Genomic DNA, 18732 nt, shown 5'->3' with positions numbered 1-18732 from the left:
TCATGAACATGTGTTTATAAATCACTATCAAATAGTGATGAAACCAGGTATTCGCGAAAAGGTAAGCCCATGCTGCCACCGTCACAAACACATGCAAGGGCAAGGCAAGTTTTTCACTGAAAAAGACGATATAAAGCTGAGACGCCTTGATAAATCCGATCTGTTTGAAGCTTCTCATTCACATTTCCTGAAATATCAGTAAACTGCTTTTATTATCTACTCTGTCATAGCATGACATTAAGTTAGTAACATGGAACAAGCGGGTGTTCTTAAACTTCTTTTGAGTGGTATACTAATGTGTAGGTTGTTCAGTACAACATAGTATAGAGACCAGACAGATGTCCAACATATCCTCTTATTTATGTCTCCCATTTTTACCGACCGTTGAAGCGTTCATTACGCGTTTCAACACCTTAATATGGAGACTTTATAACAGGAATGTGTTCTATCTTATGTTCAGTAACCTGGTGTCTCTTTCGTAACATTACACTTCCTCTTGAAAAATAGGACGATTAAAGAATTATAAATATGTTGCAGTGATTCCATGGCATTTGACTGACAACCCAAACGCATTTCTAACGTTTACGTATGTTTCCATGAACTTACAAGAATGAAGCCACGCCCATGAGCGGGCTACTGTTTCCTGATTGGCTGTTGATAGAGTAGGCGGGGATTGTGTTGCATCATTACGCTGAACGAAGTCACTGAATTCGTGGAGCTGGCAGCGGTTGTTGTGTTAATGATTAAATAAGCAGATTATCATGGCGTGCACGCCGATGTTTACGTTTATATCTCTATAATCGCAAAATATTGAAGTCAGTTCTTAATTCACAAGTGTGAAGAGATACGTAGTAAAATTAGAGCGATGATTACACCGTTATATCAATAGTTTCGTCACAGACTGTTGGTAGTCCCGAGTGTCAGGGCGTTGATTTCTATGTCGTTCTTAGTGGTAAACTATTAGCGTGGGTGAGTCTGTGTTGAACTATTGTCATTAAGATAAGAATCTGAAGACATATGTAGTAGTGATCTCACCTTGGTGAGTTCTGTGTTGAACTGTTTGACTTGAATAATAACCTGAAGACATATGTAGCACTGAAATAGCCTTGGTGAGTCTGTGTTGAACTGTTTGACTTGAATAAGAATCTGAAGACATGTGGCACTCAAATAGCGTTGGTGAGTTCAGTGTGGAACTGTTTGACTTAAATAATAATTTTAAGACACGTGTAGCACTGAAATGGCGTTGGTGAGTTGAGATGCAAGTTTGACATGGATTTAGGTCATGTCCTTTGCGTGTCAACATTGTCATTTGTCTTGGTTATAATAAATATCGGTGCTCGCTTTCACAATTTCTGTTTTTTTCGGCCATTGTATGTTGTGAGGAAACAGAGTCCCTGTCATATTTGCACCCAGCAGTTGTAGAACACACAGTGATCAGAGAATTGTTTGCTCGCCTGTTCCGACTTCTAAATAAGGCGACAGATCGTAGTGTGGCGATGTTTTGAATGAGAAAAAGAGACAGACACACTGATAGAGAGAGAAGGGAGAGAGAAATAGACAGAGAGATACAGAGGGGGAGATGGGGAGAGAGAAAAAGACAGGCAGAGACAGAGAGGAAGAGATAGACAGAGAGATAGGGGAGAAAGAAAGAGATAGGAATAGAGAGAAAGAAATAGACACAGAGAGAGAGAGAAAGACAGACAGACAGAGAGAGGGAGAGAGGGAAAAAGAGGCAGACCTAGACAGAGAGGAAGAGATAGACAGAGAGATAGGGGAGAAAGAAAGAGATAGGAATAGAGAGAAAGAAATAGACAGAGAGAGAGAGAAAGACAGACAGACAGAGAGGGGGAGAGAGAAAGAGACAGAGATAGACAGACAGAGAGGGAGAGGGGGAGAGAGACATACATACATACATACATACATACATACATACATACATACATACATACATACATACACTTGTAACACATGCATTACACAGAAAAAAAACCAATATTGCAAGGAGTATATGTTTCATCAAAGTAGATAAAATTCCTCATCCAGAAAACACTACCCGTTACACTATTCGTTAAATCTCTGGATTCAGTAGACAGACAGACAGACACATACAGACACAGATAGACATACACAAACATACAGATACTGATATACAGGTAGGTGCCCAGACAGACAGATAGACAGACAGATACATGCTGTATTCGCCATAATGAGAGCTATGGCGCTTATTATGTCCAAAGACAGCGAGTTCAATTTGTTTTCAAAGATCGAGAGGTAGCCAGTGAACAAACTCAGTTCATAAGTTTATGACTGAGTGAGTGAGTGAGTATGGTTTTACGCCGCTTTTAGCAATATTCCAGCAATATCACGGCGGGGGACACCGGAAATGGGTTTCACACATTGTACCCATGTCGGGAATCGAACCCGGGTCTTCGGCGTGACGAGCGAACGCTTTACCCACTGGGCTACCCGACCGCCCCCATAAGTTTATGAAACTAAAACGTGTTCGATAATAGTAACTTGGCAATCGTATTCCCATTTTGCGATGTTGTTTTCTGTAAATAACCGTAATATACACAAGAACATACGGACTGTCGTGTACATTTTCAGTCTTAAAAAAGGGGCACGTATAATGATTACTATTTATAAGAGCAGGGCGCTTAATACGGCGAATATTGTACAGACATACAGACATATTTGTATACAGACATACAGACATGCATGCATACAGAGAGAAGCAGAAGCAAACGGCCTCACACAGCAATGAATATCCTTAATTGCTACCTACAGTGGCACGGCAGCCCACAATAGGTAATATCGCCAACGTGTCAACCGTCTGGGTCCACAATACCGGAAATATCGAGCCGAACTAACCCATCGGCCTTCACCTTGGGGTCAAATCTTAGGAAAGCTGAGGTCACATATAGATTGTGGTTCAAAAGCAACCTTAACGAAATGTAATGTCTAAACCATCATTTCAATGATCACATGTCGCTCAAAACAATCGGCACAGACTGAAAAACCCGTTTAAACAGGGCACTATTCTCCTAATGTCCTTGGTCGTAGTAACCTTTAGGGGAGGTAACTGTGTCGGTGACTGTGTCAGACAGCTCGAGAGATTAGAAGTAACAGCCTACGCCTTTTAATTCGGTACTACATAAAAACTTACACAATTCCTTCTTGTCCTTCGTCACATCCGGTGAGGCAACGAGCGCCTCTGGGCCAATCAAAAAACTCAATCCTCTACTTTCAAAACAGACAGATTGGAAAATGTTTACCGTCGGTATACAATGGTAATTACCCGCCATTCATTAGAATCTTCCAGACTGTCAATGATGTTGCGTGTCAGTGTATTGTGAGACAGGACTATCTTTGTTGTACTAGATATGCATCGTTATTCTGACATCTATTGATGTCGGGACAGACGGTCTCAATACTAATGTACTTCACTGTTGACAAAGAAATTTTCGGAAGGATATATAATAGGCGCACCACTTACTAATTAAACGTGATTATGTTTTCTGACGTACTCCTTACTTGAATAGTTTAGTTAAGAAGGTTAAACCAGAGTAAGCCAAGCTTTTCTGATGTTTTAAAGATAGGGAGATTGCACGCTTGTTGGGGGCGCCTTTGGAATCAGGATCTATATATTGGAACTTTATGAAGCTATTAAACGTTATTATATAATGCATATTGTTATTGATTCTATAAACCAATCATATTAACTTGGTATCGCGTTCCGACAAATATGCAAATGAAGGAACCTACTTTTTGTTTGTTTGTTTATTTGTTGCCGCCATCAGCAGTATCCAACTTTTTGACGGGGGTCAGTAAATATTCGAAGCAATGCCTGCGTCCTTATAAGTGGACCACCGGTCTCGTGGGGGACATGAGTTGATGTACCCTTCATGTTAGTTAATCTTCCCAAAGCAGGTATGAATTATATATGCCTGCTTTGGTCCGAATCGGCAAGAATACCACAGTTCGGTATTTATGTACTTAGTTCAATTTTCACAATCATCGAAACAGCAAACGATATTAAGAAAGAAAAGAAACTTAGAGTTATTCCCCCTGAATCTATTTCATTGGGAAAATGTCGTAAGTATAGGAGAATGGCGTCTTACATCATTAATTCGAGACATAAAATTGCGGTTTGTTTGTTGCAAATGTAATGCCAACGGTTTGACATTTCGAGCGGGGAACAGAAGAACTGTACCTTGTCATCTAAGGCGCCATATTTCGCTGTGCAGTTTAGCGTCCCTTGATTGTCTTCGTTCGGGTCCTGTTTCGCCCTGCTCATGTGTTAAGGTGTATCAGCACCATACCCGTGCTCGTGGATTTCACCAATGACGTAAACGTCTGAGGCATGCATTACTTCGGGATTTCCTCCCACATTAAGCTGACACTCCGTTACTGAAATACCGTTCAAAGCAGAGTTACCCCAACTCACTGACCATTTGCATCATATGATATGACCCTGTAATTGCGACACTCTTGAACAAAAAACAGCAATCTTGTACTTTTCAGCACACATCGGCATCATCTAATTCAATAATCCCAACTAGAAAAAACAAAGAGGGAATAGTGCTTATCTTCAATCAGTTTTCGGAAATTATTATATTACAAGATATTCCATGTTTCCCAATGCAAAAGTAAATATTTTATACCGTTGTTAACATTAAACATAAATACTCTGCAAAATCAATAAACGAGTTCTCAACAAAGATATTTAAAAAGGTTAAAAAGTACAAAAAAACTAAGTTGGGCCTGACATGTTTCATTATATTCTGCTCGGCTATTCGGCATTTAGCACACACAATCACTTTATCTGTTTTTTTTATACCTGGAATCAGTTTTGGCGACCTCAGGATTTTTCCAATATAATTTAAAGTTAATTACAACTATCACGCCTGCGTGTCATTGCTGCTGTACTGGTATATTGATTATCCTGCTTTCTCGGGTAATGCTATAATCAACAATCACGCAACGAAAAAAACCGCTGCTTTCCTATCATCAAACAAAGAAGACTTAAAGATCCGCCTTTTCTATGATGATTTGGTAATACGGGGCCTGTTCACGGATACGTTACTGAGGATAAAGCTGATGTAATTAGTTAGGATGCTCGAGAGAGCTGATCAATGATAAGGATGGTCGTCCCGAGAGAGGTATTGTGCAAAGGTAAAGGGACGTTGTTGATGACGTTGTGGACACGGGGGTTGTAGTTGGGGGAGGGAGTGTGGTTTAACGCCAATGTCACGGGATTCCAACAATATCACGTCGACCTGCAAATGACTGGGTCTAGACGGAAAAAAAAGGATTGAAGGTATGTGTAATGATCAATGACATCGTATCACGGCTACACGCAATCAGTCATGTCATCAAGGATGACCATCTCATTCACGGTTGTGGGCTCTTGTTAGCATGGGATGCTGGGGACCAAGTCTTCTACTGTGATGCTGACGATGAAGATGATGATGTTGGCGATAATAAAGAGGAAGACGGAGCTGATGATAACATCTGATATAATCTAGGGGTATTTGTGACATCCTGGGTCCCTCACCGTACATACATAGTGACAACCTGGGTCCGTCACCGTACATACACAGAGACACCCCGGGTCCCTCGCCGTACATACATAGTGACACCCCGGGTCCCTCGCCGTACATACATAGTGACTCCCAGGGCCAGTCACTGTACGTACATAGTGACACCCTGGGCTGGCCACCGTACATACATATTGACACCCTAGGCTCGTCACCGTACATGCATAGTGACACCCTGGGCCCGTCACCGTACGTACAAAGTGACGCCCTGGGTCCGTCAGCGTCATTACATAGTGACACCCCAAGCTCGTCACCGTACGTACATAGTGACACCCTGGGCCAGTCACCGTACATACATAGTCCATTCTGGACCTTGTCATGTTACTGCTTCTACTACTTGGCTAGTATGGAGGGTGAAGCTCTTCGAACCCACATTGTCACACAGCAGCCTTTGCATGTCGAGAGGTGTGAGAAGAGGCATTGTCATGAAGTAGTATTACTCCAGCAGCCAGCATTCCTCGCCGAAATCAGCATAGTAGGCATCCGTAATCGTATTTTTACTTTCTAAGTAATCAACAAGCTTAAGGATCACAACCTTTGCAACCCAGAATACAGTGGTCATAACTTTCTTCACGGATCTTGAAGACTTGAATTTCCTTGGTGACGGATAAGTGGAATGGCACCATTCCATGGCTAGACGTTTTGTCTCGGGATCATAGTGGTAGATCTATGATTCATCACCTGTTAATAATCTGTTTTTGAATTTGACGAAATCCTCAATTAGCTCTAAGATCAGAATTCAGAAACTTTGGCAACCAACGAGAAGATATCTTTTTCATCTGTAAGTGTTCATGAATAACAGTTTCAGTGGATCCTTGGCTTAGACCTGTGTCTTCCTCAATTTCAACAATGGTAAAACGTCTATCTGACAGTATAAGGTTTTCTATCTCCTTGATTAAATCTTCATTGATGGAAGTTGAGGGACGTCCAGACCTAGGGTCATCACCAAGGCTTGTTCTCCCAGCCTTAAACATAGCTGCCCAGCGTTTAACAGTGGAGTAGCTGGGGCACTTACACTTGTGACATGCGGTCATGAATTTCTTGGGGAGTACTTTTCTCTAAATCAAAAACTTGATGACTGCTCGATACTCGTTGATTTCCATTGCTGTGTCCATTTTGATCACGTTCAACTGACTGTCACTAATATACAAACGGCCCCAACAGACCAAATACGCTTGCAATGAACAACTCAAACAATGTACTACATTGCCAAGTTCACTTTGTTGTGGCCATCTGGTGTCACTCACTCACTCACTCACTCACTCACTCACTGTTATGGCCAATAGTAGAAAGTTAGAACCTTTTAACCATCCCTCGTACCTGCACCTGCAAATGTACGATACATTCTGTACAGACTATTAAATATGTCGATACGTTACGCCATGAGCCTGCGTTTGTTGAGACCAAGGCCGCTGACGGCGTCTAATTCAGGTTTTTTTCCCGCCTGAGTGAGGAAATCAAAATGACCGCTGATTGCATAAGTTCGTTAGGCGACAAAAGTTTATTTGTTGTCACTGCTTTTCTCGAGCAGTTGGACGGATCGCTGAGACACAACTGTTTCTTGTCGTTGAATCTGCAGCCTAATTCCGTTTAAATGCGTGCGTGCGTTAAGAAAGAGATTTTATTTTGCAACGCTGTCATCGCGATATTCTGCCTCGCTCCTTCCATATGGTGAGGAAATTAATTTCATATCAGGAAACTGTTACATAAGGAATAACTTGATTCGATCTAACAATCAATGTTTCACTGCGGGTCGTTACTGTCACGTGTATGGGAGTTACCAGTGTCACGTCCTTGTGCCATGAACGTGTGTTGCGTTGTTTGTGTCACATGCTGTGTCTCGCCCTTGTCACGTTGTTGTATCGCGGTGTTGTGTCGCGGTGTTGTGTCGCAGTGTTGTGTCGCGGTGTTGTGTCGCCTTCTTGAAACAACTCCTTGCGCCACGAAGCTGTGTTGCAGTGTTGAGTTGGGGCAGTCGGGTAGCCTAGTGGTTAAAGCGTTCGCTCGTCACGCCGAAGCCCAGGGTTCGATTCCCGACATGGGAACAATGTGTAATGACCATTTCTGGTGTCCCCCGCCGTGAAATTGCTGGAAAGCGGCGTAAAACAATACTCACTCACACAGTGTTGTGTCACGATGTTGTGTCAAGTCCTTGCGCCACGATGTTGTGTCACGATGTTGTGTCACGATGTTGTGTCACGCCCTTGTCACGTTGTTGTATCACGGTGTTGTGTCATTTTCCTGTGTTACATCCCTGTATGTCACATTGTTGTGACCGAGTGTCGTTCCAATATGAAAATGGTTCTTTTATTAATATACTGTAACCATGTACACGGTTTTGAAAAATTAATTGTGATGGTGGGTCTTTTGTCTGTTGACATATTCCATCTCTGCATTGGTGTTCAACGTAATAAAGCGCTTCTTTGGAATCAAACAGACTTGTATAAACTGTGCGGATATATCCCATCTGGGGCCTCATACCTTCCAATTAATCAAACGTAGAACATGTAGGGTCGACAGGAACATTCTGTTGACTTTTTACACCTAGGTATGCGAGAAGATGACGTCATTTCCGGTTTCCCTGTAGGCCCGTGGTGTGCTGATGAGATATGTAGCATTGAGAACACTCTCTCCTCACCTACTGCCAACAGTTCCTCTCTGAGATTGGTGCCATGTAAATGCATCAGTTCCAGGAAGTGCTGCCAGCGGGCGCCAAACCTGGTCCAACTTCCGATGTGATCTTCTCTGTGGGAAAGAAACGTGGATCACTTTGCACGATCGAAATCCTGTTTCCGCATTCAAATCCTCTCACGTTTTATCGCTATGTTTTTGTTGATGACTTAGACGTATCTATTAGAGTGCCGGAGTCTCTTCTATAAATATTATAATACATCGTCTGTGTGAATATACTATTGTTTCTGAGACAGGTGGGCATTTACACAAAATTTTCACTGGCTCGTATTCATCGTATGATAACCTTGTAACCCTTTTGATACGGTGTATCGTTTAAAGTGAGGTGAGGTGAAATAAGGTTTAACATGTGTGTGTGGCTGCTGGTACTAGTTTGGACTGATGCCGATTTATTGTGCTAGTTCACTGAGATACCATGCCGCAGTTTAACATGAATACCCCACTCAGACACAGTATACTTAATCCGAGCCGACCAGTCCTTGTTTAGCTCCTAATGCCGAGCGCCAAGCAGAGTAACAACAAGTACCATCTTTTAACGACTTTTGGTGTGACGCGGCCGGGAATAGGACCCCGGACCTTCCGCTCTCCGGGCGGACGCTCTACCACTAGACCACGGAGCCTGTCGTATCGCCTAAGACTGAATTTCTCGAAACTACAATCTAAGCTGACGGGCAAAAGAAACTATACCGACATTGATTTGGTGTTGATAACATTATCAAATTATTCACAAAAATAAAGTGTTGCGAGTTGGAAAGAAAATTTATCTGACAATGTTCTGATTCAAATTCCACAAAGGTGGCATTTACAGGAACTTCAATATCAGGTAAGGAATGACACAGGAGTAAACAAATTATCTGAAAGAAAACAGAAAACGCATTTTTTTCACAAATGCATTACTGTCAGTATCTTGTATGGCCTCCATTGCTCTGAATACAGGCTTGGACACGTCGCCGCACAGAGCTTACAAGATCCCTGATGACGTCATTGGGGATGGCTCGCCATTCTTCCAGCAGTGCCTGAATCAACGTTTGACGACTTGACGGAGGGGATTTCATTCCCTTATTTGTCTGTCCAGATAGTCCCACAAGTGCTCAATGGATGTTAAGTCAGGCAATCTTACTGGCCATTGCAAAAGGTTTACATTATTTGCAGTTAGGAAGTCTCTGGTGATCCTGGCGGTGTTGGGGCGAGCGTTGTCCTGTTGGAAGATTACTCTGGGATTCCTCTGGAGGAAGGGAAGCACCACAGGACGCAATACATGGTCGATGTAGACTTGAACATTTAAATTACGGTCAAAAACAACCAGGTCTGTTGTACGGTCCCTGCAAATCCCACCCCAGACCATGACGCTTCCACCACCGAATGGCACGGTCTCCTGAACACAACATTGTGCTGTTCTCTCTCCTCTCCGACGATACACACGCACACGGCCATCAACTCGATACAACTGGAACCTGCTCTCATCAGAGAATAGAATTCGTTGCCAGTTCCTGTTTTGCCACCGCTGTACCATTCTTGTCCGATGGAGGCGGTTACGTCGGTCACGACGGCTCAAGGTCATTCCGCGAAAGGGCCGGTAGGACCGAATACCGTGTTGTCGAAGATGCCTGGCAACTGTCCTTCTGCTGACCACATGATGATGTCACAGTGACGAAACGATTGTGTAGATGTAAGATGCGGAGGTTCCGATCTTCATTGGCGGTTGTGACCCTGGGTCTTCCACTTCTTGGCCTGTCATCTGTACGACCTGTTTGTGTGAGTCGTGTCTGCAGCCTCGTTATCGTTGTTCTGGTGGAGTTGAAGATGCGAGCAACATGGGCATGGCGTGCTCCCAACTGCAACATCCCAATTGCTCTCTCTCGCTCTTGTGCCGTCAGTCTCGGCATGTCAGCTGTTGTGGTCGGTACGATTGTGGTGTATACCGTTCCGAGCCATTTTGTCGTGATGCACATTTCCATATTCGGGAAGAAGCAGGATTTTTAAAACTCAGTAATGATGAAGCTGCGTTCATGCGATTTTGTTTGACATTGAAAACTCCAGTTCAGTGCTGATGTGATATTTTTTAAATAAAAAATACTTTGATATTGTTTCTTTTGCCCGTCAGTTTATGTTTCACATTTACTGGGTATAGCTCCAACTACCTAGCAACGAGATGCACATTGTGTGTTATCAGATTTGAGGTCTTGTCAGGTTAAACTGAGATACAAAGGGAGAATGTTCCTCTCATCGAATACATAATAACACCCGCCAATCTGAAAGAAACAGTGTTTATCGTCATTGTAAATACGAAACGTTTTAGATGATTTGCCTTTGCATTCTCTGCTCTATTTGTACGTAAACAGTTGGTAAATTCACACCACATCTGGAATAGCATTGCGTCATACTACAATGACGCTGTAGCACTACCGCTACCGCTGTCAACACTACCACTACTCTCGCACCTCTACTATCTCTAACACGGAAATAGTTACATGTTCTGTTGTAGTTGCATTCTCTGACACGGAAATAGTCATATATTATGTTCGTCTGTAGTGTAATTCTCTCCGACGGAGATATTTATATGTTCTTCTGTAGTATATTTCTCTCCGACGAAAATATTCGTATGGTCTTCTGTAGTATAATTCTCTCCGACGAAAATATTAGCATGTTCGTCTGTAGTATAATTCTCTCCGACGGAAATATTGGTATGTTCCAGTGTTCCCGTTTACTAGTAATTGCCAGTTTTTAGTAAAGTTAGGCCTGGACCGGCCATTCATCTGACTGTCAGTCCCTGTTGACCAGCAAATAAAGTACCTTCTTAATCTTTTTTGTTGAACAAAATCATCAGGGTTTTCCGTTGTCTATTTGTAGTGAAAGGGAAAAAATAGATTTGCTTCAAGGTGAAGACTAACTGAACTGTGTGTGAATGACGTGTAGATTTAAATAAGTTACTTCAGAGATAACGTCACTGAATTTAGCAGCCATGAACACACACTGCATTCGACATCATGTTGAAAGTAGTAAATCCAGGTAAAGATCTATACGCTTTTTCCCATTTGTTAGTTGGGACTGATAGTGAGTGAGTGAGTATGGTTTTACGCCGCTTTTATTAATATTCCAGCAATATCACGGCGGGGGGACACCAGAAATAGGCTTCACACATTGTACCCATGTCGGGAATCGAACCCGGGTCTTCGGCGTGACGAGCGAACGCTTTAACCACTAGGCTACCCGACCGCCCCCAGTTGAGACTGATAAAAATTGAGGGCATGGTCATTTTTAAAGTTGCCAATCCATCGGGACAGGCAGTGTCAAACGCCATCAGGAAGACTGCTGTTCTTCTGTAAAAGATGGAACAGAGGTGTAGTAATAACTGTTGCTGTTGTGTAATTCTCTCTGACGGAGGTACTTTTGTTTCTCAGATTCACAAAGAAGTTGGGGTCCGCCACAAGGCATACTGGTGCATCAAGGAATGGCACCCGCCCATGTTCAGCATCCTGTTTGAGATGTACATGTTCATCATGATGTTCTTCGTCCCCATCTGCTTCATGGTGGTCGCCTACTCCTTCATCTGTGTGGAGGTCTGGAAGGTGGCCGGCATGCGGGCTAGCATGAGGTCTGGAAGGTGAGTTGTGTGGAGATCTGGAAGGTGAGTTGTGTGGAGGTCTTGAAGGTGAGTTATGTGGAGATTTGGAAGGTGGTTTGTGTTGAGATTTGGAAGGTGAGTTGGTGTCTGTGTGGAGGTCAGGAAGGTGAGTTGGTGTCTGTGTGGAGGCCTGGAAGGTGGGTTGTGTGGAGGTCTTGAAGGTGAGTTGGTGTCTGTGTGGAGGCCTGGAAGGTGAGTTGGTGTCTGTGTGGAGGTCTGGAAGGTGAGTTGGTATCTGTGTGGAGGTCTGGAAGGTGGGTTGTGTGGAGGTCTGGAAGGTGAGCTGGTGTCTGTGTGGAGGTCTGGAAGGTGGGTTGTGTGGAGGTCTGGAAGGTGAATTGGTGTGTGTGTGGAGGTCTGGAAGGTGAGTTGGTGTGTGTGTGGAGGTCTGGAAGGTGAGTTGTGTGGAGGCCTGGAAGGTGAATTGGTGTGTGTGTGGAGGTCTGGAAGGTGAGTTAGTGTCTGTCTGGAGGTCAGGAAGGTGAGTTGGTGTCTGTGGGGATGCCTGGAAGGTGGTTTTTGTGGAGGTCTGGAAGGTGAGTTGGTGTCTGTGTGGAGGTCTGGAAGGTGGGTTATGTGGAGGTCTGGAAGGTGAGTTGGTGTCTGTGTGGAGGTCTGGAAGGTGGGTTGTGTCGAGGCCTGGAAGGTGAGTTGGTGTCTGTGTGGAGGTCTGGAAGGTGGGTTGTGTGGAGGTCTGGAAGGTGAGTTGGTGTCTGTGTGGAGGTCTGGAAGGTGGGTTGTGTGGAGGCCTGGAAGGTGAGTTGGTGTGTGTGTGGAGGTCTGGAAGGTGAGTTGTGTGGAGGCCTGGAAGGTGAATTGGTGTGTGTGTGGAGGTCTGGAAGGTGGGTTGGTGCCTGTGTGGAAGTCTGGAAGGTGGGTTGTGTGGAGGCCTGGAAGGTGAATTGGTGTGTGTGTGGAGGTCTGGAAGGTGGGTTGTGTGGAGGTCTGGAAGGTGAATTGGTGTGTGTGTGTGTGTGGAGGCCTGAGTGATCTGGGTGCATGTTGTAAAAGAAATCTAAACTTTCACTCAGCTGCCACAATCACGTATAAAATAGTACTTGTTTAGTTGATCACCTCAACTGATATACTTTCTGTCTCAGTTGATTAGGCATATCAAGGATGCCCTATGTCCTAGCCATATATCTGTAGCCTGCCATCACCTCTGATTTGTTTGTTTGTTGTTTAACGCCGCACTCAGCAATATTCCAGGAATAGGACGGCGGTCTGTAAATAATCAAGACCAGACAATCCAGTGATTGATATAATGAGCATCGATCCACGCAATTGGGATACGATGACATGCATCAACCAATTCAGCGAGCCTGACTATCCGATCTCGTTAGTCGCCTCTTACGACAAGCATAGTCGCCTTTTACGGCAAGCATGGGTTGCTGAAGCCCTATTCTACCACGGGTCATCACGGGTCTCAAAACCCCTGAACATACATTGTCGAGTTACGAGTAAAACCTCTCCTCACACAGGACTAGTGACCCTGGTGTATTTCAGCGATCATCCTGACACTTCATTCCGCTTCTAGGGTCATCTCGTCGGCGCCATGTCAGTTCCGCAGCAATGGGGTACGATGGGAGAACCATGACGCCACCACGCCGCTCACTAGCCATGGCATCCACAAACCAAAGAAGACATTCTCAGATGACAATGTCGTCAGAAAGCAGGTAGGACTATCACCATTACTCCATGTCAATTCCAGTAATGTAATTGTTTTATTGAAAGAACATAGGCCCACAGTGTACATGTCAAAAGTGATCATTGTTTTTCATGATTGTGTAGAACATTCTGTTCTGGTCAGCATTGGATGATGGACAGATATGGAATTCGTAGTTCGATAGTATCTGTGGTCTAGTGGATAGAACGTCTGCCGGAGAGCGGAAGGTCGGTGGTTCGATCCCCGATTACGTTACATCAAAAGATGATATATATAGGTTTGTGATATAAATATAGATATTATGAATATTTAAATATTAATGGGATTGAAAGTCGCGTTGAATTGTAAACTTCCAAAACAGAAAGGAATTACAGTAAACTACGGTTATAACGAACACGCTTATAACGAACTGACGGATAAAATGAACTTACTTTTTGGTCCCGACTACTTGTTGTAGTCATGCCGTGATGTACTTATAACGAAATACGGTTATAACGAACTAAAATTAGTAGTCACTTTGAGTTCGTTATAACCGTAGTTTACTGTAGGTATAAAAGCTCAAGCAACACTGTTTTGAACGCATTGCATAAACGCAACGGTGTCATCTCCGGCACATTTTGCACATGCAATATAATACGAATGAAAACTCGCGTGCATTTTTTGTCATCTCTGTCCGTTGTAAGCCACGGAAATTGAAAAACATAATCAGTTGAATCTGCGACTACAGTCGGTTTAAGAAGCATCTCGAACCAACCAAAATACAGATAGGAATAGCCATCGGCAAGTTGCAAGCCGGATCAACGCCTTAACCACCATGGCCACCATCACAAGACTCATAACTCGTCATCAACAGACACGCAGTGTCCAGGAGAGACGCCGTTCCCGGTGGCCAAGGGTAACAACTGCAGCTCAAGGTCGACACATCCGGATGTCACTCCTCAGAATCCGACAGCTGCCAGTCTCCAAGGCCCACATGGTCCAGTGTGATCCAACACCATTCGTCATCCTCTGAGAGCAGCAGGGATCCAGTGTCGGCGCCCTTATATTGGCCCAATACTTCTTACTCTTCGGCACCTACAGCAACGTCTGCATTGTGCCAAACAGCATCGACATTGGCGACGTAACAGTGGCGTCAAGTCTTCTCAGATACATCAAGACTCCACCTGTCAAACGCCGATGGACGCATTGTATGGAGAGGAGGGAGAGATGTGGTGTGGGGGGGATTTAGATTTCATCAAAGGATGCCTGCACACGTCTTCCGTCAACGTGTGACAGCAATGGTCTATAGCGAATAACGTGTGTTAGACCTCGTAGCTCATCCTCAACTCCTAGTGTTCCAGCAGGACTACCTTCGTCTCCACACGGCAAGGGTTCCATGTTGTTTCAGAGAAAGAGCGTCATCGATGTGATACCATGGCCTTCTCCGTCAACCGATATGGCACCAAATAAACATATCTGGGAAGAGACTGGACGTCGACTGGCAACCACAAGGAAGCCACTAACTCCACAGCAGCTGGAAGCTACACTGGTGTGGAAGAGGAACCAGCTTCCTTGGGCATTTTATCAGACATTCATCAACTCGACTGGGCTGCACCACTTGTATAGCTGGTCGGGGAGGCCATACAAGCTATGGGCGGACGTCATTGAGGCTGCAAGACACTTGTCATTTGGGCACTCATGGGGTACCTTATTGAGAATGACGATATTCTGTGAACATTCATATGGTAATCAAACACATGCCCTCTAAGTTATTACCATCTGTTTGACCTATCAGAAAAATAAATGAATTAAAATGATTTGACATGTTCGTGTCCTATTTCTTCAAATATTTTAAATGAAACTTGTGTTTCTTTTGCTGTTCAATACGTTCCTCTTTCTCTTATATCCTTTCTTTTATACCCTTTCTTTTCTTTCCATTCCTACTTGTACTATTTCACCTGAAAGTTTATGAAAATTATATTAAGTGGGTTCTTCAGACTCGAAAATAATGCAAACATATTATCAGGCGCCGTTCTAGTAGATTTATGCTGGGCATAAGTGGTATTGGTAAAACGCGATCACGTGATGGTCGCAATGACAGGATGATCACAGTGAGAAGTATTTTGATGGGGAGGTGAGGCTAGATAAAATTAGGTTTAATGTCGCGCCATAGTTTATTGCCCTTAAATAACGACGTGCGTGCGTGCGTGCGTGCGTGCGTGCGTGCGTGCGTGCGTGCGTGTGGGTGTGGTTGTGTGGCTGTGGCTGCTTGTACTAGTCATGAATAATATCGCTATCCTACTCAGATACTATGCCCCTTTTTAACATGCATACTCAACCCAGACACAGTATACTGGCGCTGCCCAGTCCTTTTCTTATCCCCTTATAGCAGAGCGCACAAGCACAATCATTTTTTATATGATGCGGCCGGGGATCGAACCCCGACGTTCATCTGTCCGAACAGATTTTCTATCCACTACACCCCGGAGTCGGTCCACTTAAAGAAAGAACCACCGACTTAGTGGCACCGTTCCCCGGTGACGTGAATGGTTGCTCTCCATATTGATCACTTGGTCAAAGCAAGCAAATCTCTGCAAGTAAACGTGATATCATTTAGGAACTGACCATTTCATATTGTGGCGGGATGCGTTCGGGAACCACGGATTTTGCGAAAACAATAATATGGTCCAATATTTTTTTTAAAAACGTTAGCCTCAGGTCGTAAGAAACTTTCTTCTCTCTGCGTCTTGTAACGGCAGTAATTTTCAAAGTAATGCTCATGGTATCGATTATATTTAGTGTCATTCTTTCAGCAACGATGGCTAATGATTGATACTAGAAATGGTTTTGCAGTAAAAATTAAATATAAATGGCTTGTTCATTTCATCAGGCAGGTGATGCAATAGAAAAACACGTCGATCTGGCTTTTTACACAGGGCTTGACGGTTCTCAGTTACAGCCACTCTTTAAAAAAAATAACTTTTCCTGACTTTGCATTTGTTTCTGTGGACATTGATTTTATCGAGCTGAGGGAACCTCGCATTTCACGCTTGTAGCTATAATCAGACGACAACTTCGATTCGCTGTAACCATCTCCTAAATTCACCATCCATGCAGACATTTGGGCATAAATACTGTGTCCACGTGACATTAACCGGAAGTTAATTACCCTGTTTGACACTGTACTTCGTGGCCATTAGGAACCAACCCGAAGTGGCGCCCTGGCCTCTTCATTAGGCTGGTCGCAAAGTACGACCGTGAAGTGATTGTGATGTCGGTAAATCGTTGTGGCCGATACACCGTTCATCTAGCGGAGGCCCTCATCTCTACAAATTGTCCTTTATCCTTCATTGAAAGGCTGAGTAAATAGCTCCAACTCCATTGAAGTTGTCAAGAGTGAGTTGGGTTTCACGCTGCTTTGAACAGTAGTCACGTAACATCACGGCGTGTCAGCTTAATGTGGGAGGAAAGCCCGAAGTGATGCAAACCTCAGCTCTTTACCATTTTGGTGAAGCCAAGAGAACGGTAATGGTGCTGACAAACCTCGAAATACAAACAACACGGATTCGAACCTACAATCACATGTTACCGGTGTGCCAAAGGGACGTAACTCTGTAAGCGAATTGCGGCGCCTTATACGCCCCGGAAGTTGCCGTGAGATTGTTTTCCTGGCATCGGAGGTGCCGGAGGAGTCGGCCAGTGAATTCCGATAAATAAAAGGCACAAAACCCTTTCCATACTTATAAGAAATCTCTGCTCAAAGCAGTGGAAGACGACTGCGACAATATCGTATACATGTTTATGCTATGTTTATACCAGGTTTTCGCGAACAGGTGAGCGTATCCTGCTCCATCGGTGGCATACGTCACAAACACATGCAAAGACAAGTCAATTGTTCGCCTGACAAAACCACGGGAACTCATGGTAGGGAATTGCATCGGACATTCCATGAAAACTTTAAGGTAGTCATCAAGCTACTATCCCAAGCGCTGCTAAATCATATCTGTCACTAAGCCTATATGATAACGGCCTACATTACTTCATCCAGTCTGTCATTCAGCCCTATATGATAAAGGCCTACAACACTACACCCAGTCTGTCATTCAGCCCTATATGATAAAGGCCTACAACACTGCACCCAGTCTGTCATTCAGCCCTATATGATAAAGGCCTACAACACTACACCCAGTCTGTCATTCAGCCCTATATGATAAAGGCCTACAACACTGCACCCAGTCTGTCATTCAGCCCTATATGATAAAGGCCTACAACACTACACCCAGTCTGTCATTCAGCCCTATATGATAAAGGCCTACAACACTACACCCAGTCTGTCATTCAGCCCTATATGATAAAGGCCTACAACACTACACCCAGTCTGTCATTCAGCCCGATATGATAAAGGCCTACGACACTGCACCCAGTCTGTCATTCAGCCCTATATGATAAAGGCCTACAACACTACACCCAGTCTGTCATTCAGCCCTATATGATAAAGGCCTACAACACTACACCCAGTCTGTCATTCAGCCCTATATGATAAAGGCCTACAACACTACACCCAGTCTGTCATTCAGCCCGATATGATAAAGGCCTACAACACTACACCCAGTCTGTCATTCAGCCCGATATGATAAAGGCCTACAACACTACACCCAGTCTGTCATTCAGCCCTATATGATAAAGGCCTACAACACTACACCCAGTCTGTCATTCAGCCCTATATGATAAAGGCCTACAACACTACACCCAGTCTGTCATTCAGCCCTATATGATAAAGGCCTACAACACTACACCCAGTCTGTCATTCAGCCCTATATGATAAAGGCCTACAACACTACACCCAGTCTGTCATTCAGCCCTATATGATAAAGGCCTACAACACTACACCCAGTCTGTCATTAACCCTTGTATGATAAAGGCCTACAACACTACACCCAGTCTGTCATTAACCCTTGTATGACAACGACCTGCAACACTTCACCAAGTCTGTCATAAAACTATTTGAAACGCAGTTGTGACACGTTGACACGCTATCAACTCATAGAGCTTGACCACCCGATCCTTTGTCGGCTCACACAACAAGTCTAGATTGCTGGGCTCTAATTCTAACCGGTAATCTCCACGTAATGGCTAAAACGGTAGCCTAGTGTTCGCACTGCACACAGAAT

The 18732-nt window shown here is 44.0% G+C and overlaps 1 protein-coding gene across 2 annotated transcripts in view; it reads left to right on the top strand.

The window, feature by feature from the left end:
* LOC139478649 (allatostatin-A receptor-like) overlaps positions 1–18732 on the top strand; it is a 129267-nt gene that overhangs the window by 101554 nt on the left and 8981 nt on the right. For both annotated transcript variants that reach the window (XM_071261209.1, XM_071261210.1), the window contains exons 5-6: positions 11693–11895; positions 13454–13592. In XM_071261209.1, the coding sequence (XP_071117310.1) occupies positions 11693–11895; positions 13454–13592 (342 nt within the window). The remainder of the gene's footprint in view (positions 1–11692; positions 11896–13453; positions 13593–18732) is intronic.

This window comes from Haliotis cracherodii, unplaced genomic scaffold, assembly GCF_022045235.1.
Source record: "Haliotis cracherodii isolate W230 unplaced genomic scaffold, xgHalCrac1.p SCAF_4, whole genome shotgun sequence".
Taxonomy (NCBI): Eukaryota; Metazoa; Mollusca; class Gastropoda; order Lepetellida; family Haliotidae; genus Haliotis; species Haliotis cracherodii.
This window is presented reverse-complemented; position numbering and strand designations above follow the sequence as displayed.